This window comes from Dendrobates tinctorius, unplaced genomic scaffold, assembly GCF_039654945.1.
Source record: "Dendrobates tinctorius isolate UK_male_01 unplaced genomic scaffold, ASM3965494v1 ptg000030l, whole genome shotgun sequence".
NCBI lineage: Eukaryota > Metazoa > Chordata > Amphibia > Anura > Dendrobatidae > Dendrobates > Dendrobates tinctorius.
Window position 1 is genome coordinate 16,756,443 of NW_027361698.1, and position 24,036 is coordinate 16,780,478.

Sequence of the window (24,036 nt, forward strand, 5' to 3'; positions counted from 1 at the left end):
CGATTTTGTGGCCGGGGCCCCTCAGGGTCCGATTTTGTGGCCGGGGCCCATCAGGGTCCGATTTTGTGGTTGGGGCCCCTCAGGGTCCGATTTTGTGGGTAGGGCCCCTTAGGGTCCGATTTTGTGAGTGGAGCCCCCTGGGTCCATTTTGGTGGGCGGGGCCACTCTGGGTCCGATTTAGTGGGCGGTGCCCCTCATGGTCCGATTTGGTGGGCGGGGCCCCTCATGGTCCGATTTTGTGAGTGGAGCCCCCTGGGTCCATTTTGGTGGGCGGGGCCCCCCTGGGTCTGATTTGGTGGGCGGGGCCCCTCTGGGTCCGATTTGGTGGGCGGGGCCCTTCAAGGTCCGATTTGGTGGGCGGGGACCCTCTGGGTCCGATTTGGTGGGCGGGGCCCTTCAGGGTCCGATTTGGTGGGCGGGGTCAATCTGGGTCCGATTTGGTGGGCGGGGCTCCTCAGGTTCCGATTTGGTGGGCGGGGCCCCTCAGGGTCCGATTTGATGGGCGGGGCCACTTTGGGTCCGATTTGATGGGCGGGGCCCTTCAGGGTCCGATTTGGTGGGCGGGGTCACTCTGGGTCCGATTTGGTGGGCGGGGCTTCTCAGGGTCTGATTTGGTGGGTGGGACTCCTCAGGGTCCGATTTGGTGGACGGGGCCCCTCAGGGTCTGATTTTGTGGTTGGGGCCCCTCAGGGTCTGATTTTGTGGCTGGGGCCCCTCAGAGTCCGATTTTGTGGCTGGGGCCCCTCAGGGTCTGATTTTGTGGGTGGGGCCCCTCAGGGTCTGATTTTGTGGGTGGGGCCCCTCAGGGTCTAATTTGGTGGGCGGGGCCCCTCTGGGTCTGATTTTGTGGGTTGGGCCCCTCAGGGTCCGATTTTGTGGCCGGGGCCTCTCAGGGTCCGATTTTGTTTCCGGGGCCCCTCAGGGTCCGATTTTGTGGCCGGTGCCTCTCAGGGTCCGATTTTGTGGATGGGGCCCCTCAGGGTCCGATTTTGCAGCCGGAGCCTCTCAGGGTCCGATTTTGTGGTTGGGGCCCCTCAGGATCTGATTTTGTGGCCGGGGTCCCTCAGGGTCCGATTTTGTGGCCGGGGCCCCTGAGGGTCCAATTTTGTGGGTGGGGCCCCTCAGGGTCTGATTTTGTGGGTGGGGCCCCTCAGGATCCGATTTTGTGGTTGGGGCCCCTCAGGGTTCAATTTTGTAGGTGGGGTCCCTCAGGGTCCAATTTTGTGGCCGGGGCCCGTCATGGTCCGATTTTGCGGCCGAGGCCCGTCAGGGTCCGATTTTGCGGTTGGGGCCCCTCAGGGTCCGATTTTGTGGGTAGGGCCCCTCAGGGTCCGATTTTGTGGGTAGGGCCCCTCAGGGTCCGATTTTGTGAGTGGGGCCACTCAGGGTCCGATGTTGTGGCCGGATCCCCTCAGGGTCCGATTTTGTGGGTGGGGCCCCTCAGGGTCCAATTTTGTGGTCGGGGCCCCTCAGGGTCCAATTTTGTGGGTGGGGCCCCTTAGGGTCCGATTTTGTGGGTTGGGCCCCTCAGGGTACAATTTGGTGGGTGGGGCCACTCTGGGTCTGATTTGGTGGACGGGGCCACTCTGGGTCCAATTTGGTTGGCGGGGCCACTCTGGGTCCGATTTGGTGAGCTGGGCCCCTCAGGGTCTGATTTGGTGGGCGGGATCTATCAGAGTCCGATTTGGTGGGCGGGGCCCCTCAGGGTCCGATTTGGTTGGCGGGGACCCTCGGGGTCCGATTTGGTGGGCGGGATCCCTCGGGGTTCGATTTGGTGGGCGGGATCCCTCGGGGTTCGATTTGGTGGGCGGGGCCCCTCAGAGTTCAATTTGGTCAGCGGGGCCCCTCAGGGTCCGACTTTGCGGGTGGGGCCCCTCAGGGTCCGATTTTGCGGGTGGGGCCCCTCAGGGTCCGATTTTGCGGATGGGGCCCCTCAGGGTCCGATTTTGTGGCCGGGGCCCCTTAGGGTCCGATTTTGCGGGTGGGGCCCCTTAGGGTCCGATTTTTGGCCGGGGCCCCTCAGGGACCGATTTTGAGGGTGGGGCCCCTCGGTCTAATTTGGTGGGCGGGGCCCCTCAGGGTCCGATTTTGTGGGTGGGGCCCCTCAGGGTCCGATTTTGTGGCTGGGGCCCCTCAGGGTCCGATTTTGTGGCTGGGGCCCCTCAGGGTCTGATTTTGTGGCTGGGGTCCCTCAGGGTCTGATTTTGTGGGTGGGGCCCCTCAGGGTCCGATTTTGTGACCGGGGCCCCTCTGGGTCTGATTTTGTGGTTGGGGCCCCTCAGGGTCCGATTTTGTGGCCAGGGTCTCTCAGGGTCCGATTTTGTGGCTGGGGCCCCTCAGGGTCTGGATTTGTGGGTGGGGCCCATCCGGGTCAGATTTTGTGGGTGGGGCCCCTCAGGGTCCGATTTTGTGGCTGGGGCCCCTCATGGTCTGATTTTGTGGCTGTGGCCCCTCAGGGTCTGATTTTGAGGGTGGGGCCCCTCAGGGTCTGATTTTGTGGGTGGGGCCCCTCAGGGTCCGATTTTGTGGCTGGGGCCCCTCAGGGTCTGATTTTGTGGCTGGGGCCCATCAGGGTCCGATTTTGTGACTGGGGCCCCACAGGGTCTGACTTTGTGGGTGGGGCCCCTCAGGGTCCGATTTTGTGGTTGGGGTCCCTCAGGGTCTGATTTTGTGGGTGAGGCCTCTCAGTGTCCAATTTTGTGGCCGGGGCCCCTTAGGGTCTGATTTTGTGACTGAGGCCCCTCTGGGTTCGATTTTGTGGCCGGGGTCTCTCAGGGTCCGATTTTGTGGGTGGGGCCCCTCAGTGACCGATTTTGAGGGTGGGGCCCCTCAGGGTCTAATTTGGTGGGTGGGGCCCCTCAGGGTCCGATTTTGTGGGTGGGGTCCCTCAGGGTCTGATTTTGTGGGTGGGGCCCCTCAGGTTCTGATTTTGTGGTTGGGGCCCCTCAGGTTCCAATTTTGTGGCTGGGGTCCCTCAGGGTCTGATTTTGTGGGTGGGGCCCCTCAGGGTCCGATTTGGTGGCCGGGGCCCCTCAGGGTCCGATTTGGTGGCCGGGGCCCCTCAGGGTCCGATTTGGTGGCCGGGGCCCCTCAGGGTCCAATTTTGTGGTTGGGGCCCCTCAGGGTCCGATTTTGTGGCTGCGGCCCCTCAGGGTCCGATTTTGTGGGCGGGGCCCCACAGGGTCCGATTTTGGTGGGCAGAGCCTCTCTGGGTCAGATTTGGAGGCTGGGGCCACTCTGGGTAAGATTTGGAGGCTGGGGTCGCTCAGCCTCCAATTTGGAGGCCTGGGTCGTTGAGCTTCCGATTTGGAGGCCGAGGTCAAAGAGCCTCAGATTTGGAGGCAGGGGTCGATGAGCTTCCGATTTGGAGGCCGGGGTCGATGAGCCTCCGATTTGGAGGCCGGGGTGGCTCAGCCTCCGATTTGGAGGCCGGGGTGGCTCAGCCTCCGATTTGGAGGCCGGGGTGGCTCAGCCTCCGATTTGGAGGCCGGGGTGGCTCAGCCTCCGATTTGGAGGCCGGGGTCGATCAGCCTCCGATTTGGAGGCCGGGGTCGATCAGCCTCCGATTTGGAGGCCGGGGTCGATCAGCCTCCGATTTGGAGGCCGGGGTCGATCAGCCTCCGATTTGGAGGCCGGGGTGGCTCAGCCTCCGATTTGGTGTGTCGGCCCTTTAAGACTCATTTGGGTGCGCTGGCCCTTTAACAATCACTTTGGCGCGTTGGCCCTTTAAGAGCTATTTGGCTCACTGGGCTTCTTTTAAATCCACTATGGCGCACACATTCTCTCTCAGGGGCATGTGTCATGTGATGAAGCTAGATTTGCATTTGTGCTGTGAGTTTCGCTTTAAGAGCTGATATTATGTGGCAGAGGCTCTGTGCTGGGGTTCAAGTGAAGTTCGTAGGCGTTGGCATAGTAACTGGGTCTGCCTGCGCATATCAATGAGCTCAACTGTCATTTCAATCGCCTCAGGGCACGTTTTGCCATTTCCTATTTTAAAGCATTGGAGACAGTGCATTCCAATGACGGGAAAAAAAAATTTCAAACGCAAATTGCGCAAAAACTACAAATCCGATCGACACGAAAAATACTTAGCACACCTCTCATGGACGCTGGCTTCGAAACGACACCTCAACGGAGTCTGTGCGTGTAGCGGTTCGGGCCGCATTAATTGCGGAAATCAACTTAATAATAATAATAAGAAGAAGAAGAATAAGTTTGCAGCGTTCGGATTACAATATAGTGGTTTTTTCAAACCACTATAATAAAACTCATGAAATAGGCCTAGACAGAAATGATGGTACTCCTGAAAATAATGTGACAAAAGGGACATGTTAAATCAAGGTGTGTCCACTAATTAGCATCACAGGTGTCTACAATCTTGGAATCAGTGCGTGGACCTGTATAGAGGGCTAATAGACAAACATGTTTTTCAGTTTTTCTTTTTTTAAAAATTTTCAAAAATTTCTAAAATTTCTGTGTTTTTTTCAGTCAAGATGGGATTCAGAGTGTACATTAATGAGAAAAAATGAACTTTTTTGAATTTACCAAATGGCTGCAATGATACAAAGAGTGAAAAATTTAAAGGGGTCTGAATACCTTCAGTACCCACTGTAGATGTATTTACACACCCATATTACACATATCCAACCAAACCAGAGATCTGACAACCTAAAATAATAACTTTGATGTGATTGCTGTTACTTCGGGTCATTGAAACCTAAGTTCAAGGGTTTCCTAGCAGTAAAACAGACACAAAAATGTGACAATGTTTCATTTATACATAGCTCTAGAAATTCCGTGTATATCAGATATAGGAGTATAAACTATTTTAACCAAATCACCACCAATTTTTGTACCATGAAAAATGATTAAAATATACGTTTTAATTAATTGATAAAAAAAATCTATACATGCAAAAGACAATAATCAACACAATCATGAAAATTAGACATATACGAAAAAGGAACACAATCTATGCCTATTTCATTCCTTAGTCTGTCCCGGACTTGGCATCGGAAGTTGGCACCCTAGACCTGCATAGATGGAGCCCCACTTGTCGGTGGCTGACCCTTCTCACACTATTGCACCTGTTGATGTGAGAAAAGAGACTGTATAAAAAAATATTTTTTGCTGTATAAACTATAAATCCCTATAACTGTGTTAGTATCCAAAAACTGGAAAGGGGTAAGGTTAGTATCAAAAAAACGTATAATATCAAGAATTGATCTACAAGGTGCTAGTGCTAACTTAACGCTGATAAGTCAACAACCATTACTGGTATAGGGGTGTCATACCCAGGTAGGAGAAAGATTAAGGAATGAAACAAGCATAGACTGGTTCGCCTTCATTGCATATATTCAAATATTCTTTAGGCCTCCACCTAACCAAATTGCATTTGCAGTTTATTTTTACATTGTCTAGTTAGCTATAAGGAATTTCCCTGTGTATCACACCACTATCCTAATAATGGTTGTTGACTTATCAGCGTTAAGTTAGCACTAGTTCTTTGTAGATTAATTTTTGATATTATGTGCCATGATACTAACCTCTCCTCTTTCCAGTTTATGGATACTAAGACAGCTATAGGGATTTATAGTTTATATAACAAAAAATATTTTTTATACATTTTCTTTCCTCGCATCAACAGGGTGCATTAGGTTGAGAAGGGTCAGCTGCTGATGAGTTGTGGCACCGTCTGCGCTGGTCTTGGGTGCCAACCTCTGCTGTAAAGTAGGAGAGAGTCTAAGGAATGCAATTGAGATAGATTGTGTTCCCTTTTTTGTATTAGGTGTCAGGTTCCTGTCGCTGCTCAGCAAGAATACCGAGGCTTGTATTCGGCGGTCTCCCACTCCTCTCCGGCCGCAGAGGAGGCTGCTCAGCAGACTTGTCGATCCTGGCGCTCTGCTCAGACTAGCTTTGTGGGTTTGGTTGCTGCTGCCACCTCTGGTCCAGCTATAGCAACGCATGCTGGTCAGCAGCGAACAACTCCAGCGACTAAGTCCTCCTTTCGGTCCACTGAGCATGCCCGTGGGATGATCTCTCACTGGAGATCGGAGGTCACATGCTCAGGTCCTGCCCCTGCTCTGATTGGATCATCAGGAAGGTCCCAGAAGATTGTGGCTATAAAAGCTTCGCATGGCCGCCCCACCATGCACTACATTAGTTCTTTTGTTTATAGTGGTGTGTGTGTGATGTTGGATGTATGAGACAGGTGAATGACTCATTATGAAACTCCTTCCCTTTGATACGCGTGTTAGTAGGGTTTAGAGGTTAGAGTCAGCACTTAGTACTGGTACTGCCTAGTGCTGCAGTGCATTCAGCTCACTTATCCGTTAGCGCCAGTGGGCGCCAGTCAGCACAGGCATCACAGTACCGCATATGTTGCAGGGTCTGTCTGTACGTCACCGTGCACAGATAGTGTTCTTTCCAGCACTAAGCTCAGTCTGGTTAGTGGCGACCGCAAGTGCAGACGCAGTACATGTTCAGAGCGGTAGGCTAATGCTTGCTGCACCCTGTGACATTTAACAGGGCACAGCGTTCCAGGGGGACCTTTCCCTGGCTCCGCAGGAGCGGTTCCAGGCGCTAGTGGGTCTAGAGGGGCACTCTTCTCGTGTCTCAGAAGCAGTGTCCTGTGACCTCACGCTAGCGCTACTCTAGCAGTAGCCTGTGAGGTTTAACAGGCTTCGGTATTGGTTTCTGCGGACTCTGTGCACTAACAGAGCCCGTTTCCTATCACACCGGCTCAGTGGCTCAGCCGGTGTGAAGTGAGCATTTTACTACTAGCCGCCCGTTGTTGTTTAGCAGCAGTATACCAGCTCTGCACGGTCGACCCCGAGTTGTGATCGCACCTTTTCATAATTTATATTTAGTGCGGTCCACAAACCCTAACATTTTGTATATGTCCTAATTTTAATAATTGTGTTGATTATTGTCTTTTCTATGTATAGTGTTTTTTAATCAATGAATTAAAAGGTATACAAGGCTTTAGTTAGTCTCTACCCTAGAAATCAAAGTATATTAATGGGATTTTCCAGGCTCTTAACTCCTTAATGTCCAATGACGGACACAGTCCGTCATCAGACATTTCCCCTGCTTTGATGAGGGCTCCGGCGCTGAGCCCGCATCAAAGCCGGGACATGTCAGCTGTTATGAACAGCTGACATGTGCCTGCAATAGGCGCGAGCGGAATCGCCGTCCGCCCGCGCCTATTAACTAGTTAAATGCCGCTGTCAAAGCTGACAGCGTGCATTTAAATAGCATTTCCGGCCGCCGGGCCGGAAATGACGTCACCGCCGACCCCCGTCACGTGATCAGGGGTCGGCGTCATGTTGCCTGGACAACCAGAGGTCTCTATGAGACCTCTATGGTTGTTCCAGGCATATGGCTTTCAGCGCCACCCGGTGGTCGGCGCTGAAAGCACAGCAGTAAATCTGCCACATATGGGCGATCTGCTCATCGCCCATATGTAGCAGAGCCGATCGGGTTGCGCAAGCTTCTAGCCTCCTATGGAGGCTATTCAAGCATGCCAAAAGTAAAAAAAAAAAAATGTTTAAAAATAAAAAAAATTAAAAAAACCTAAAAGTTCAAATCACCCCCAATCAAAATAAAACGATAAAAAAAAAAATCCCACATACACATATTAGGTATCGCCGCGTTCAGAATCGCCCGATCTATCAATAAAAAAATGCATTAACCCGATCGCTAAACGGCGTAGCGAGAAAAAAATTAAAAACGCCAGAATTATGTTTTTTTGGTCACCAAGACATTGCATTAAAATGCAATAACGGGCGACCAAAAGAACGTATCTGCACAAATATGGTATCATTAAAAATGTCAGTCCGGCATGGAAAAAATAAGCCCTCACCCGACCCCAAATCATGAAAAATGGAGACGCTACGGGTCTCGGAAAATTGCGCAAATTTTATTTTTTTTTTTAGCAAACTTTGGAATTTTTTTTCACCACTTAGATAAAAGAGGACATAGACATGTTTGGTGTCTATGAACTCATAATGACCTGGAGAATCATAATGGCAGGTAAGATTTAGCATCTAGTGAACCTAGCAAAAAAGCCAAGCAAAAAACAACTGTGGGATTGCACTTTTTTTGCAATTTCACCGCACTTGGAATTTTTTTCCCGTTTTCGAGTACATGATATGGTAAAACCAATGATGTCATTTAAAAGTACAACTCGTCCCGCAAAAAATAAGCCCTCACATGGCCATATAAACGGAAAAATAAAAAAGTTATGGCTCTGGAAAGAAGGGGAGGGAAAAATGAAAATGTAAAACCAAAAATACCCCTGGTCATTAAGGGGTTAAACATTTTTACAATTAATACATGTGACTTCTGATTACTGAATCATGGCAGTGTGTAATGAAAACACTGTCACAATTCCCTTGTAGTTCCAGCGTGTTCACAAGTATGCATTTTGCATATTTCTGGTAATATGTTGAATAAATTCCAGTGCACCCACTTGCTCTGGAAATAACAGGGAATTGTGACAGTGGGCGCATAAGTAATCTGCAGACACAGAATGACTGCAAAAAATGTCTACACCTGGTTCTTTAGGCAAACATATATTCAGCACATTCTAATAATTATAAATAATCTTCATTTTCTGAGCTGCTAGATAGTTTTTAATACACATTACACTCCTGTTAAGCTGGCCTTACAGACAACAATCCTGACAGTATTAAAATATAAGAGCAGTACCTAGATCAGAGGAAAGTATACCAAAATAATTTTCTCTATATGGATGCTAGTTAAATAGCAGGGTTGTATTCCTAACATAAGAGGGCGCTGCAAGACTGTTTATTGGCGTCCTACCAAGCATATAGTCTCCCAATATATTCATACCATAGTGTTAGAAAATGCATTTTATGCTAAGTCTGCTTTCAGTCATCTTGCTGCATTTAATAATATCTTTTATCTTTTTACAGCAACATTTGTTCCAAATGCAGAAGTACTGAATATTCTACAAACTGGTACGTTTATTGTACTGAAGTACATTGTGCTATAGATAAACGTGGCAACAATGTATAATTGTTTTTTTTTATTAAAAATAATATTTTTTTATAAGAAGGCTGTAAGACATCTCCAGTACTTGAATATAGACCCCCTTCACACGACCTGATGATACCTTATCAGTGTTGCGTGTCTGTGTGACATGCTATTATCTATTTACTTCATATCTATTAGTCTGTCTGCCTTTCTATCTATCTACAGTGGGGAAAAAAGAAGTATTTAGTCAGCCACCAATTGTGCAAGATCTCCCACTTAAAAAGATGAGAGAGGCCTGTAATTGACATCATAGGTAGACCACAACTATGAGAGTCAAAATGAGAAAACAAATCTAGAAAATCTCCTTGTTTGATTTGGCAAGATTTATTTTGGAAATTATGGTGGAAAATAAGTATTTGGACACCTAAAACCATGCAAGATTTCTGGCTCGTACAGACCTGTAACTTCTTCTTTAAGAGGCTCCTCTGTCCTACACTACCTGTAGTAATGGCACCTGTTTGAACTTGTTATCAGTATAAAAAACACCTGTCCACAACCTCAATCAATCACACTCCAAACTCCACTATGGTGAAGACCAAAGAGCTGTCGAAGGACACCAGAAACAAAATTGTATCCCTGCACCAGGCTGGGAAGACTGAATCTGTAATAGGCAAGCAACTTGTTGTGATGAAATCAACTGTGGGAGCAATAATAAGAAAATGGAAGACATACAAGACCACTGATAATCTCCCTCAATCTGGGGCTCCACGCAAGATCTCACCTCGTGGGGTCAAAATGATCACAAGAATGGTGAGCAAAAATCCCAGAACCACACAGGGGACCTAGTGAATGGCCTGCATAGAGTTGGGACCACCGTAACAAAGGCTACCATCAGTAACACACTACGCGGCAAATGACTCAGATCCTGCAGTGCCAGACGTGTCCCCCTGCTTAAGCAAGTACATATCCGAACCCATCTGAAGTTTGCTAGAGAGGATTTGGATTATCCAGAAGAGGATTGGGAGAATGTCATATGGTCTGATGAAACCAAAATAAAACTGTTTGGTAGAAACAAAACTCGTCGTGTTTGGAGGAGACTGTGATCAGACAAAGTGCCTGGTTGCACTACAATATATTCAGATATATGACACAATAAAAATCAGAGTGCTACAGAAGGCATAGAGGGCAGGATATAATCAATGAGAAGGAAAAAAAGGCCATTGCATAAAAACTATGAACACCTTTGGTAGAGCATGTAAAAAAAAATTACTTTAGTGTCACAAACAGAAATACAATTAAAAACATTTAAAAAACATGTGGAACACATCCTATCCAACAGGAATGGTCCACCAAAAACAGTGCTTGATGAGCATACAATACACCTGACAGGAGAGAGTTTCAAATAGATGACAGTATCAATAAATAAACATGCAGAGTTATCAAATAGCTATAAACCCAGGGGCTAATCCTGTCAAGAGGCCAATATTGGAGCTACTGTCACATAGCGTATGGGACTGATGAAGTAAGGAGAAAAGACAGAAAAATGGGCGACCCCATTAATGCCTTATAGATATCACACCAAACAAAATATAGAACCCATATGATAATCAAGGTAGGCCAGATCAGAAAACCTCCCACAATCCCTGCTGTATATGCAGGTTCAATACAAAAATGTAGCACTAATAAGAAATATAATCATAATGGAAAAATATACATGGTTGGCAATGACTGCAATACCAGAAAGAATTCATTTGGATGAATACAAACGTGCCACATGGAGAACCTCAAGGTTGCTCAAAGGTTGCTGCCAAGCATATCTCATGAGTAGAGTTGAGCGAAACGAGTCAGTCAAATTCATAAGTCGCCGACTTTCGCTGAAGTCGGGTTTCATGAAACGAAACCCGACCATAGCGTGAGGTCGGCCACGAGGTCGGCGACCAGAGCACCAAAGTCGCGTTTCAAATCATGCTTCCAGCGCCCTTTTTCAGCCAATGATGGAGGACGCACACTGTGGGCAACACGATGAAATAGGCATCCGTCACCACCATCTTTGAGAAGGGCATGCAAGTGATTGGCTTGCTTTGTGTGGCGTCACAGGGGCTATAAAAGGGCGTGCACACCGACCGTCATCTCACTTCTGCCGATCTTAGCATTAGGGAGAGGTTGCAGCTGCTGATTCTGAATAAGGGAGAGCGTTAGGCAGGGAAGAAGAACTAAAAAAACTGCTTCTGCTGTTAGCGATTTCCACTGCACAACACATAAGTTTGTGTGCAGTGACAGGGGAGGATATATTTTTGTGCATCAGCTCTGTTGGTTATTAGGCTGCCTTATAAGGCTCCCTGATAGCTGCATTGCTGTTGCTGTGCAAACTGCTTTTTTAAAAGCAAAAATACTTTTCTTCCTCTTTTCTGCACAGTTACGTTCATTTTTCCACACTTTTGTGTGCAGCAGTCCTGCTTATTAGGCTGCCTGCGTCCATACTTAGACTGAGTGCATCATTGTCAGCCTCCTAAAATCTCTAGGGAGCTTCCAATTCTCCCCAATACTATATACACACCTTGTACTTTGTCATACACCAGCCAATTTCAGCCTGTTACATTGAGGTGTAATCTATAGTGGGCCTGAGATAATAGTTCAACCTCCTAAAATCTCTAGGGAGCTTCCAATTCTCCCCAATACCATATACACACCTTGTACTTTGTCATACACCAGCCGATTTCAGCCTGTTAAATTGAGGTGTAATCTATAGTGGGCCTGAGATAATAGTTCAGCCTCCTAAAATCTCTAGGGAGCTTCCAATTCTCCCCAATACCATATACACACCTTGTACTTTGTCATACACCAGCCGATTTCAGCCTGTTAAATTGAGGTGTAATCTATAGTGGGCCTGAGATAATAGTTCAGCCTCCTAAAATCTCTAGGGAGATTCAAATTCTCCACAATACTATATACACCTTGTACCTTGTTTTACAGTACCGTATAGCTGGTGGTATTTTGGGTACATTTTTCCAAAAATGAGGAAGTATGGTGGAAGAGGCTGTGGAAGTGGGCGGGGGTTGCCAGCTGGTACTGATGGTGGTGGGGGTGCATCTGCTGGTAGTGGCAATAGCACCTAAGGCAGGAGGTGTTCAGCCTGCATCATCGTCTGACTCCTCAAGGCCTCAAAGGCTCCCTTTTCTGGGAGTAGGTAAACCGCTTTTAAAGCCGGAGCTTCAGGAACAAGTTTTGGCTTACATTGCTGACACAGCCTCCAGCTCTATCGCCTCCTCTTCTGAAGTTTCAAAAAATGCAAGCACTGAGTTGTCAGTGGAGGCTCCTGGTCAGGAACAACACCTTTCCTTGTGTCCTTCACCCCTACCAAAAGTGAAGGATGCGGCAGGCCACACTACAGATCACTCCATGTAGCTCTTTCCCACATACCATGCCTGGGTTATCAAGTCAAATCGTGAATTCCCCAGTCCAAGATGAATCTGACATCGAGTGTGGGTGGCCAGCCAGGGCAGTGGGGTTAATAAGTACTGGGCCGGTGTCTCAGAGGGATTTGTCACGGAGGTGGTGACCCGGTCTGTGGGCATGGGCGTCCATGCAAAGGGGTGAATAACGTTTATAGGTGAATGATACGTGACGCCACCTGTGGTTTCTGATCAGATTGACCAGCGCTCCAGTGTCGCTTCTCTGGGACAGATGTTGTGGTGCAGCTAAGATGTAGAAGCCCTGCACAGGCAGGGCCGTAGTCGCAAGGCAGATGAAAGAGTTGGTAGATGGTATGCAGTGCATGATGTAGCAGAGTCGTGCGCCAGGCGCAGGAGAAAGATGACAGACACAGTCGTGCAGTTCCTTTACCTGTACTTGGTAAGTGCCGTACAAGACCAAGAGTACAGATGAAGGAGTTGGTCAGCCTGGAAGCAAATTAGGAATTCTGTCTCTGCAGATAGATAGTATGGCCTCCGTTCTAGCTCTTATCTGAGGTACTGGCAGTACTGAGTTCACTGAAGCTCCCCCTGTTGACTCTCTTTTGAAACTTTCCAGTATGGCAGGCAGCCGTAGCCTTTTCCTTCTGGCTCACACAAGTCACTGCTGGGGCCTCTGAGCCTTAGTTGGGAACAGAGCATTTACAGCTGCTACTTCCTCCGGTTTCTGCTGCAGGACCATCAGTGTCCCTACAAACTCAGAGACTGGAATCCGGACCTTGCGCTCCAGCTAGGAGTGAGCCTTAACTCTGCTCATCCTCCAGCTCCCCTTCTCATATCCACAAACTTCCCCTTCCCTTCACAGACCGCCCTAACTTCCGTCCTCTCGACCACAGAGAGCAGCTCCTCAGCAGTCAGGTTCAGAGCTCTCCCTGCTGGCCTGGAGAGGGAACTGTGTTGTGTGTTGGTTTAACTGCTAGAGAGATCCTTCATTGCTCCCAAGCATGACATCACACTCCCTAGGAGGAAGGTTATGCCACTGTGGTGACCGTACTCCTGGGGGCGCCACAAGTGCACTGATGCCCAGCCACTGCTAGATGATTCTGCTGGTATATTGACCCAGACCACTACATTCCCCTCGCACTCTACACAGCCAGAAACTGACCCTGATGAAACTCAGGTTCCCCTTCCCACATACTATACCACCTTACACGGTGACAAAGAGGAAGGTGAAGATGAAAGTGCAGGTTCCTTGAGCAGGTGGGGGGGCATACTCATGGGCGACGGCACTGGCACAGGGCCCCTCATAGTACGCAAAAGTGTCTCTGCCGGTGGAGGGCCCACCTGCCGTCAGACACACTTCCATACTATGAGGGTTCTGTGCCAGTGCCGTCGCCAACGAGTGGGCCCCCCTGCTTGCTCAGGATCACAGCTCTTGCAAAGTTGAAATACTTACCTCTCCCTGCTCCACGCCATGACATCTTCCGCATTTCCTGACAGTGACATTCTGGTCAGAGTGCGCGATGACATCACATCTGCACGCCCTCTGTCTAAACAGTCCAAGTGCAGAGAGATGGAATCATAGAATCATAGAATCGTAGAGTTGGAAGGGACCTCCAGGGCCATCTGGTCCAACCCCCTGCTCAAAGCAGGATTCGCTAAATCATCCCAGTTAGATGTCTGTCCAGCCTCTGTTTGAAGACTTCCATTGAAGGAGAACTCACCACTTCTCGTGGCAGCCTGTTCCACTCATTGATCACTCTAACTGTCAAAAAGTTTTTTCTAATATCTAAACTGTGTCTCCTCCCATTCAGCTTCATCCCATTGCTTCTAGTCTTTCCTTGTGCAAATGAGAATAAAGTTGATCCTTCTACAATGTGACAGCCCTATAGATATTTGTAGACAGCTATTAAGTCTCCTCTCAGTCTTCTCTTTTGCAAACTAAACATTCCCAAATCCTGCAACCTTTCCTCATAAGACAGGGTTTGCAGACCGGTCACCATTCTGGTCGCTCTTTTCTGAACTTGCTCCAGTTTGTTGATGTCTTTTTTAAAATGTGGTGCCCAAAATTGGACACAATATTCCAGATGAGGTCTGACCAAAGAGGAGTAGAGGGAAATAATGACTTCACATGATCTAGACTGTATGCTTCTGTTAATACATCCTAGAATTGCATTTGCCTTTTTTGCTGCTGCATCACACTGTTGACTCATATTCAGTCTGTGATCTATTAGTATACCCAAGTCTTTTTCACATGTGCTGTCACTTAGCCCTATTCCTCCCATTCTATATATGCTTTTTTCATTTTTATTGCCCAGATGTAGTACTTTGCATTTCTCCCTGTTAAAAACCATTCTGTTAGTTGCTGCCCACTTCTCCAGATTATTTAAATCTTTTGAATCCTCTCGCTCTCTTCTCTAGTATTAGCTATCCCTCCTAGCTTTGTGTCATCAGCAAATTTAATCAGTTTACCCTCAATTCCTTCATCTAAATTGTTGATAAAGATGTTGAACAATACAGGGCCCAGGACAGAGCCCAGTGGTACCCCACTTGAGACATTCTTCCAACTGGATGTGCAGCCATTTACGACCACTCTTTGGGTCCGATCACTAAGCCAGTTATGAATCCACCTAACAGTTGCCTTGTCCATTCCATAGTTAGTCATTTTTTCAATAAGGATTGTATGAGAGACTTTGTCAAATGCTTTGCTGAAGTCAAGATACTATATCTACAGCATTTCCTTGATCCACCCAATCAGTAATACCATCATAGAAGGAAATTAAATTAGTCTGACATGACTTATTAGTTACAAACCCATGCTGACTCTGTTTAATCACTTCATTCTTATCCAGGTATTGACATACATGTTGTTTAATAATTTGTTCAAAGATCTTTCCTGGTATAGAAGTCAGACTCACCGGCCTATAGTTGCCTGGGTCCACCTTCTTCCCCTTTTTGAAGATAGGAACAACATTTGCTCTTCTCCAGTCTTCTGGCACTTCTCCTGTTCTCCAAGAATTTTCAAAGATTATGGAGAGGGGTTCAAAAATTTCTTCTGCTATCTCCTTCAGTACTCTGGGGTGTAATTCATCTGGACCTGGAGACTTGAATTCATTTAGGTTAGCTAAGTGTTTCCTCACTATCTTTCTGTTTATAGATATCCTGGATTCTTCTATTCCCTTAATAGGACAGTGAATAACAGTTGATGTTACATTTCCTTTCTGAGAGAAAACAGATGCAAAATAGGAATTTAAAAGTTCAGCCTTCTCAACATCCTGTCTTACCATTTCATCATTTTCATCCTGTAAAAATCCTATAGCATCTTTGACTTTTCTTTTACTTTTGACATATCCCCAAAATCCTTTATTATTGCTTTTGACATCTCTTGCCAGCCTCAATTCATTTTCAGCTTTAGGTAATCTGATTTGTGCCCTGCAGGTTCTGCAGACAGCATTATATTCTTCTTTAGATATGCCTCCCTCTTTCCATTTTATAAACTTTTTTTCTTCCTTTTTAGCATGTGCTTAAGTTCTGTGTTCATCCATCCTGGTTTCCTTAAATGCTTCCTATTCTTCCCTCTTTTCGGAATTGTTAACAACTGTTCTTTGAGAATTTCATTTTTCAAGATTTCCCATCCTTCCTGGACATTTTTGTCTTTAAGGATATCCAGCCATTGGATCCCTCCAATTCTCTTTCTGAATCCCTTAAAATCTGCCTTTCTGAAATCTAACCTTGACGTCTGAGTCTTCACAGGTCTTCCGCCTCTAGTTATCCAAAATTCTAAAATAGCATGGTCGCTACCTCCTAGGGTCCCAGCCACTTTTACCTCCTCAACCATTTCCTCCCTGTTTATAAGGATTAGATCCAAGGTAGCAGTTCCCCTTGTTTTCTCCTTTACCTTTTGGAAGATAAAGTTGTCAGCAAGAGAGGATAAGAATTTCCTTGACCTGTTAGTTTTGCCTGAGAGAGATTCCCAACAAATGTCTGGATAGTTGAAATCTCCCATGACAACTATGTCATATTTTTTGGAGAACTTGGCCATTTGATGCATAAAGAGTTCATCCATATCTTCAGCTTGCACAGGCGGCCTGTAGTAAATGCCTACAATGGTGTCCTTTCCATTGTTCTGCCCTTGTATTCTTACCCAAACAGTTTCCACAGAACTCCCAGTCTCTAAAGCTTCAATCTCTGTGCAGATATACGCATTTCTAACATACAATGCGACACCCCCTCCTCGTTTATCAAGTCTGTTTCTTGCAAATAAGTTGTATCCTTCTAGTCTTGTATTCCAATCATGTGTATTGTCCCTCCAAGTTTCAGTGATTCCAATGACATCATATTTCTTTTCCTGTGTTAGTAGTTCCAATTCTCCTTGTTTGTTGCCCATGCTTTGTGCATTAGTATAGAAACATTTTAGTTTGTGATTGGTTTCTCTTTCTCCAATATTTTTATTAATTAGATTCTTTCGTCTTTGTTCTTCCTTTCCACTTCTAATAGCAGAGTTCTCAATAGCATTTGTCAGGTGTATGGCTTTTTCTGGTCTTTTGCTTCCCTTCCCATGTTGTTCTAGTTTAAAGCTCTCCTTACAAGTGTAGCAAGGCGACTTCCAAATACCTGCTTTTCAGTCCTCGTAAGGTGCACCCCATCTCTAGCAAGTAGTCCATCGTATAAGTAGTTCACTCCGTGATCCAGAAATCCAAATCGTTGCTGACGGCACCATCGACATAGCCAGTTGTTCACCTGCAGAATCTTATTCCACCTCCTTGTTTCATGGCCATCCACTGGGAGGATGGAAGAGAAGACCACCTGCGCTCCCAGTTCTTTCACTTTCTTGCCTAAGTCTTCAAAGTTTCTGCAGATGGTTTCCAGGTCGTTTCTTGCAGTGTCATTTGTCCCCACATGTAGTAGCAGGAATGGGTAGTCATCTGTAGGTCTGAAGAGTCCTGATATCCTGTCAGACACATCTTTAATTTTTGCACCTGGAAGACAGCACATTTCTCTTGAAGTTATATCCGGTCTGCAGATAGCGGCCTCTGTTCCTCTCAACAGGGAATCCCCCATGACCACCACTCTCCGTTTCTTCTTCACAACATTTTTCTTTCTCCATCCAGGAGGACTCTGAAGGCGTACAAGGTTGCTGTTTGTTGGCAAAGTCTTATCCTGATGTATTTCTTCATCGTTTTCCTGCGAGAGCCTTGTACTGGTTTCTGAGCAGTATGGGTGCTGACTGCCTCCTGATCCTCCTGCTTCTCTGGGTCACATGTCTCCATTCCTCTGTTTCTTCAGGTGCACTTCGAATTTCTTCTCTTTCTGTAACATGAAGAGATAATTCTGCTCTGTCCAAGAACTCTTCACCTTCCTTAATGATCTTCAACGTAGCTAACCTCTCTTCGAGATTTTGCAACTTTTCCTCCAACAGGGTCACAAGCTTGCATTTGTGGCATGTGAAGTTTGGCTTTTCCACTGGTAAATCTGTGAACATGTAGCAAGAAATGCAGCTCACCAAATGGCTCCTGGCCTCTTCCATCTTGAGATTTCTTAAAAACGATGAAAGATGAGCCAAAATTTGCGCGCCGATAGGCACTGGGAATATGCAAATGATCTCCTCAAGACTCTTCCCCTGGTTTTCCGATTTCCTCTTTTCAGCTGCAACGGCCAAAACCCAGTGATCGTTGAGCTCGCGGAGACTCTTCACTTATCCCAGAAGGCACTGGGAATATGCAAATGATCTCCTCAAGACTCTTCCCCTGGTTTTCCGATTTCCTCTTTTCAGCTGCAATGGCCAAAACCCAGTGATCGTTGAGCTCGCGGAGACTCTTCACTTATCCCAGAAGGCACTGGGAATATGCAAATGATCTCCTCAAGACTCTTCCCCTGGTTTTTCCGATTTCCTCTTTTCAGCTGCAACGGCCAAAACCCAGTGATCGTTGAGCTCGCGGAGACTCTTCACTTATCCCAGAAGGCACTGGGAATATGCAAATGATCTCCTCAAGACTCTTCCCCTGGTTTTCCGATTTCCTCTTTATAGCTGCAACGGCCAAAACCCAGTGATCGTTGAGCTCGCAGAGACTCTTCACTTATCCCAGAAGGCACTGGGAATATGCAAATGATCTCCTCAAGACTCTTCCCCGTCGGTCTCTCTTCAACGGACCCCTTCCCCTCCGGTGAGAGCAGCAGATGAGCTGCATGAGAGTAGGGGCAAGTCTCAACCCTCGCCATTGGCCAATCCTGGGAGGTGCAGACCTCATGGTGGAAGGGGTTAGAGGGGGGTGTACCCCTTGGTGAAGTGCGGGGCTGTGAGTGTGGTGACACAGGGGGACGCCTCTGTTGTCAATCCCAGAAAGAGTTCTCCAAATGGTGACAAACGAACAAGTGGCAATAAACATTCAGGTCCGGACCTGTGTGTGAACGAGTGTGTATGGGTGGCCACCAAAAAACATCCAGTGGAAGTGTGTTGTGGAGTGTTACCAGCTCATACCGAACATACACATACACAACTCGTTCTCCAGCTCAGCGCTTCAGAGATGTGTGGTGCCTCCAGAAACGTTGCCAATATCAGCGGGCTCATTTGTCATCAACCTGACATGCAGGTAGTTGCTGGGGTGAACTCTGTGTCTGGGCGTCCCCGCTGTAGGTGGTTCCCTGATGAGGAGCGGTCTTGAGGGTCCAGATGCCCCTCATTAAGTGGAGGGTACTGTCATGATCAATGCTGGATCAGGCCTGATAAAAAGCACAGGTAACCTTTTTTTTTCTTAAGATGTGCTTAAGTTTGTTTTTTGCCCCCGGTGGCCATTAGGATTATTGCACTGTGGTGTCTTTTGCTCTAAGTTTGCCCCCGGTGGTGGTGAGCGTCATTGCACTCTGGTTTCTTTAGTTAAGTGCACATGATTATAATGCAGGTGTGATTGCTCTGGCTCTGTTATAAAAGAGTCAAAGGTGTTTCAATCAGTGTTGGTGATAGTGTTCATTTCAACCATCCTTGGTGGAGGAAGGAGCTGGAGAGCGCTCCTTGCAGCACTGTCTTAGCCCTGGTGTGGATGGAGTCATAGGGGATTTCCTTGTAGCCCTGACAGAGATTGGTGGCAGCGATTCAGGAGGAGAGCTGCATTCTGGTGGTGGACTCTGTTGCCAAGAGCAGGTGCAACAGAGTAAAGCTAAGTGGTGTTTCCCTGTTTGTGTTTTTCCTTAGTGTGTATTAGTACAGCGGTGGGGCCAGTGCCTGCGACACCCAGCTCCCTAGCAAGGGATAGGTGTAGGGTGTGCTAGGGCGACAGGTTCCTGATCGGTGCCTGGTGCGGAACCGGCATAGGGAACGTTAGGAGCATTAGGGACACTGACTCAGGGGAGTGCAGGAGGTCTCCATATCCCCTTTCCCTATCGCAGTGCCCACCGTTGTAGCTGTTTCCCCTTTCCCATTTTCTTGTTGTTTTAGTTACCGGCCTGCGGGCCGTGTAACACAGGACAGTATCACGTGCTGCATCTTGTTGTTTTAGTTACCGGCCTGCGGGTCGCATCACACAGGACGGGTCGTCGTGACACTGGCCCAATGGAATGCTTGTGATATTGTTTTCCTGGGGTAGCCTCTTTGGTGAAATCTCTGAGTCAAAGCTCCGGCTTGTATCCTAAAGCTATTGTCAGAGGTGCAGTTTCGTCGAATCCGAAGAAATTGCCCTACAGGAACACCTCTTCTGGTGTGTAAGGGATGGAAACTTTGAAACTGGAGTAAACTATTGGTAGCTGTTGGTTTTCGGTGGAGATCAGTCACTAGGCGGCCCCCATTCACAGAAATCTTAAGATCCAGAAAAACGGCTGAGTCAGGGGACAAAGGATATGTCAAAAAAATGTTGAAAGTATTGCCATTCAACTCCCTGAGGAATTGCAAGCACTCGGTTTCAGAACCAACCCAGATGAAGGACACATCATCTATGAAAAGATGTCACTCCTGGAAGTGATCTTGGAATCCACGTGAACGAAAGACGATGGTCTCTTCCCACCAACTTTGGAAAATATTGGCATAAGCCAGTGCGCAGCATGCTCCCATGGCCACTCCGGATATTTGTTTGTAATATGATCTGTCAAACATAAAATAATTATGATGAAGAACATAATCGAGGAGATCCAAAAGAAAGGAATCATGTAGACAGTATCACTCAATCGATGCAAAAAGAAACACAGTGCCTGGATGCCATGTGTATGGTTGATATTAGAATATATTGATTCGACATCACAGGTTACCAATAAGACATGATCAGGTAGAGTAATATTGTGACAAATCCAAATGAAATCAAATTTGCTTCCAGGCTGACCAACTCCTTCTCCATCTGTACTCTGGGTCTTGTACGGCACTTACCAAGTACAGGTAAAGGAACTGCACGACTGTGTCTGTCATCTTTCTCCTGCGCCTGGCGCACGGTTCTGCTACATCATGCACTGCACACCATCTACCAACTCTTTCATCTGCCCTGCGACTACGGCCCTACCTGTGCAGGGCTTCTACATCTTAGCTGCACCACAACATCTGTCCCAGAGAAGCGTCACTGGAGCGCTGGTCAATCTGATCAGAAACCACAGGTGGCGTCACATATCATTCACCTATAAACGTTATTCACCCCTTTGCATGGACGCCCATGCCCACGGACCGGGTCACCACCACCGTGACAAATCCCTCTGAGACACCGGCCCAGTACTGATTAACCCCACTGCCCTGGCTGGCCACCCACACTCGATGTCAGATTCATCTTGGACTGGGGAATTCACGATTTGACTTGATAACCCAGGCATGGTATGTGGGAAAGAGCTACATGGAGTAATCTGTAGTGTGGCCTGCTGCATCCTTCACTTTTGGTAGGGGTGAAGGACACAAGGAAAGGTGTTCTTCCTGACCAGGAGCCTCCACTGACGACTCAGTGCTTGCATTTTTTGAAACTTCAGAAGAGGAGGCGATAGAGCTGGAGGCTGTGTCAGCAATGTAAGCCAAAACTTCCTGAAGCTCCGGCTTTAAAAGCGGTTTACCTACTCCCAGAAAAGGGAGCCTTTGAGGCCTTGAGGAGCCAGACGATGATGCAGGCTCAACACCACCTGCCTTAGGTGCTATTGCCACTACCAGCAGATGCACCCCCACCACCATCCATCAGTACCAGCTGGCAACCCCCGCCCACTTCCACAGCCTCTTCTACCACTTCCTCATTTTTGGAAAAATGTACCCAAAATACCACCAGCTATACGGTACTGTAAAAAAAGGTACAAGGTGTATATAGTATTGTGGAGAATTTGAATCTCCCTAGAGATTTTAGGAGGCTGAACTATTATCTCAGGCCCACTATAGATTACACCTCAATGTAACAGGCTGAAATTGGCTGGTGTATGACAAAGTGCAAGGTGTGTATATAGTATTGGGGAGAATTGGAAGCTCCCTAGAGATTTTAGGAGGCTGACAATGATGCACTCAATCTAAGTATGGATGCAGGCAGCCTAATAAGCAGGACTGCTGCACACAAAAGTGTGGAGAAATGAATGCTTGGTAACTGTGCAGAAAAGAGGAAGAAAAGTATTTTTGCTTTTAAAAAAGCAGTTTGCACAGCAGTGTGCAAACAGCAATGCAGCTATCAGTGAGCCTTATAAGGCAGCCTAATAACCAACAGAGCTGATGCACAAAAATATATCCTCCCCTGTCACTGCACACAAACTGTTGTGTTGTGCAGTGGAAATCGCTACCAGCAGAAGCAGTTTTTTTGTTCTTCTTCCCTGCCTAACACTCTCCCTTATTCAGAATCAGAATAATTGTTTTGTTTTCTCATTTTGACTCTCATAGTTGTGGTCTACCTATGATGTCAATTACAGGCCTCTCTCATCTTTTTAAGTGAGAGAACTTGCACAATTGGTGGCTGACTAAATACTGACTGCTACACATTAAATGGAGATGGGCTGCATGGCTCCACTTAACGCTTACGTTCCACAACTGAACGTTGTAGGTGCTGGGTGTCAGAGCTCCTTTAATCTGATATTGATGACCTACGTCAAGGATGGGTCATCAATATTATAGTCTAGACAGTCTTTTTAATTCATTAACCATATTTCTAAAGAGAAAAAGTCATTCCCTGATCGATTGTGTCACATATGATTAAAAATGTCAAGTGAATCATAGTGGGACACATTTGTAAGCATCTATCACATCACTGAAAGAGCTCTGTGTCATTCTACTGACTTGGCATTAAGAAAATATAAGGAATATTGCAGATTTCGAGCATGAGTAACATTGTCTCACTGTACTATTTGCTCTGGCCACTTTTCTTGTCATTTCAATTAATTAGACACTTTGACAGGACTGTGTAATACATATTACTCTGCATCAAATGTATTATCATCACTTGTAATAAGCAAAACTGTCATGTGATAATACATTGCAGAAACTATCTGGAATATGCAGAGCACAGCTCTACCATTGTCAAAAGAAAAAGAAAAGGATAAGGAACATCATGCACCTACGTCTTTCCTGAAGACCCGAGCTGGTAAGAGTCATGTTACTCATTATTGCAACCTTGCTTTTCAAAGAAGTATAACAAAGCAGGATAACCATGAGAGTATCATATGTTTAATTATTTTTTAATCTGTTGTGACTAACTGCTATGCATACGACATATTGTAAGGCAAATTGTATCTATAAAACATAGATACTACTTTGTGGCCATACAGTGTTGCCGCATGACTTTTATCATGTTGAACTTTGCACAAATGTGACAGAAACAGAAGTTACTCAATCATATTTAATCTCTATACCTGATCTAATTGTTGCCAGCCCCCTCCAAATAGCCTTTGGTTTTGGCTCAATATGTCAACTTTAACTAAAAGTATAATTTCCCGACACTCTGTTACAAGATGAAATTCTGTATTTATTTGAGGCCACTTGGTTGTTGTAAAGTGGATTGCAGCTTAGCAAGAGTTTTATGGCCAGTTGAAATATTACGCTGTAAGGACAAAGTGCATTGGGACGCGTGTCTTCATGAATTAATTCAGGTTTATCATTCATTCTATTTGCCACAGGTGTATAAAATGCAACTTCTAGCCATGCAGTTTGCCTGTACAACATTTACGAAAGGAAATGTTTCTCTACAGAGCTCACTGAATTAGAGCATGGTACAGTGATTAAGTAGCCACACTTGCAATAAAGGGAACCTGTCACCAACCCTGATATACATCATTGTAATATGCTGTATATAAGCCCACAATGCAGCCTGCAAGACAAGAAGAAGAGCTTTTATTATACTTCCCTACTTGGTGGACCAGGTCGATGGGCCTCGCTGCTTTGGTCCATTGCTTTGTCTCTTCTTGCGATACCATCCTCCTTCTCTGCTTCATGTGGATAACGTGTATCATGTCATCCGTAGTGTTCCCAGCATTGGGCTTCTGCGCAGGTGTACTTCTGTTTGCTCTGTCAAGGGCAAAGCAAAGTACTACACTGCACATGTGCGGGAAATGGCCAAAAAGCATGTGCACTGAAGTCAGAGCCGGGCTGGGACAAAAAAGCAGCCCTGTCACACAAATCACATGAATCCACATACCCACAATAATCCCCTCACACCCGATCAGTGGATTTTGCTTTACTTTGTCGTGCCCCTCAACACTCCTC

The 24,036-nt window shown here is 46.7% G+C and overlaps 1 protein-coding gene across 1 annotated transcript in view; it reads left to right on the forward strand.

Annotated features, from left to right (window-relative positions):
* The window catches only part of LOC141086134 (uncharacterized), a 253,329-nt gene that overhangs the window by 213,906 nt on the left and 15,387 nt on the right, over positions 1-24,036 (forward strand). The window contains exons 8-9 of the mRNA XM_073571873.1: positions 8,940-8,984; positions 22,817-22,918. Of these exons, the coding sequence (XP_073427974.1) occupies positions 8,940-8,984; positions 22,817-22,918 (147 nt within the window). The remainder of the gene's footprint in view (positions 1-8,939; positions 8,985-22,816; positions 22,919-24,036) is intronic.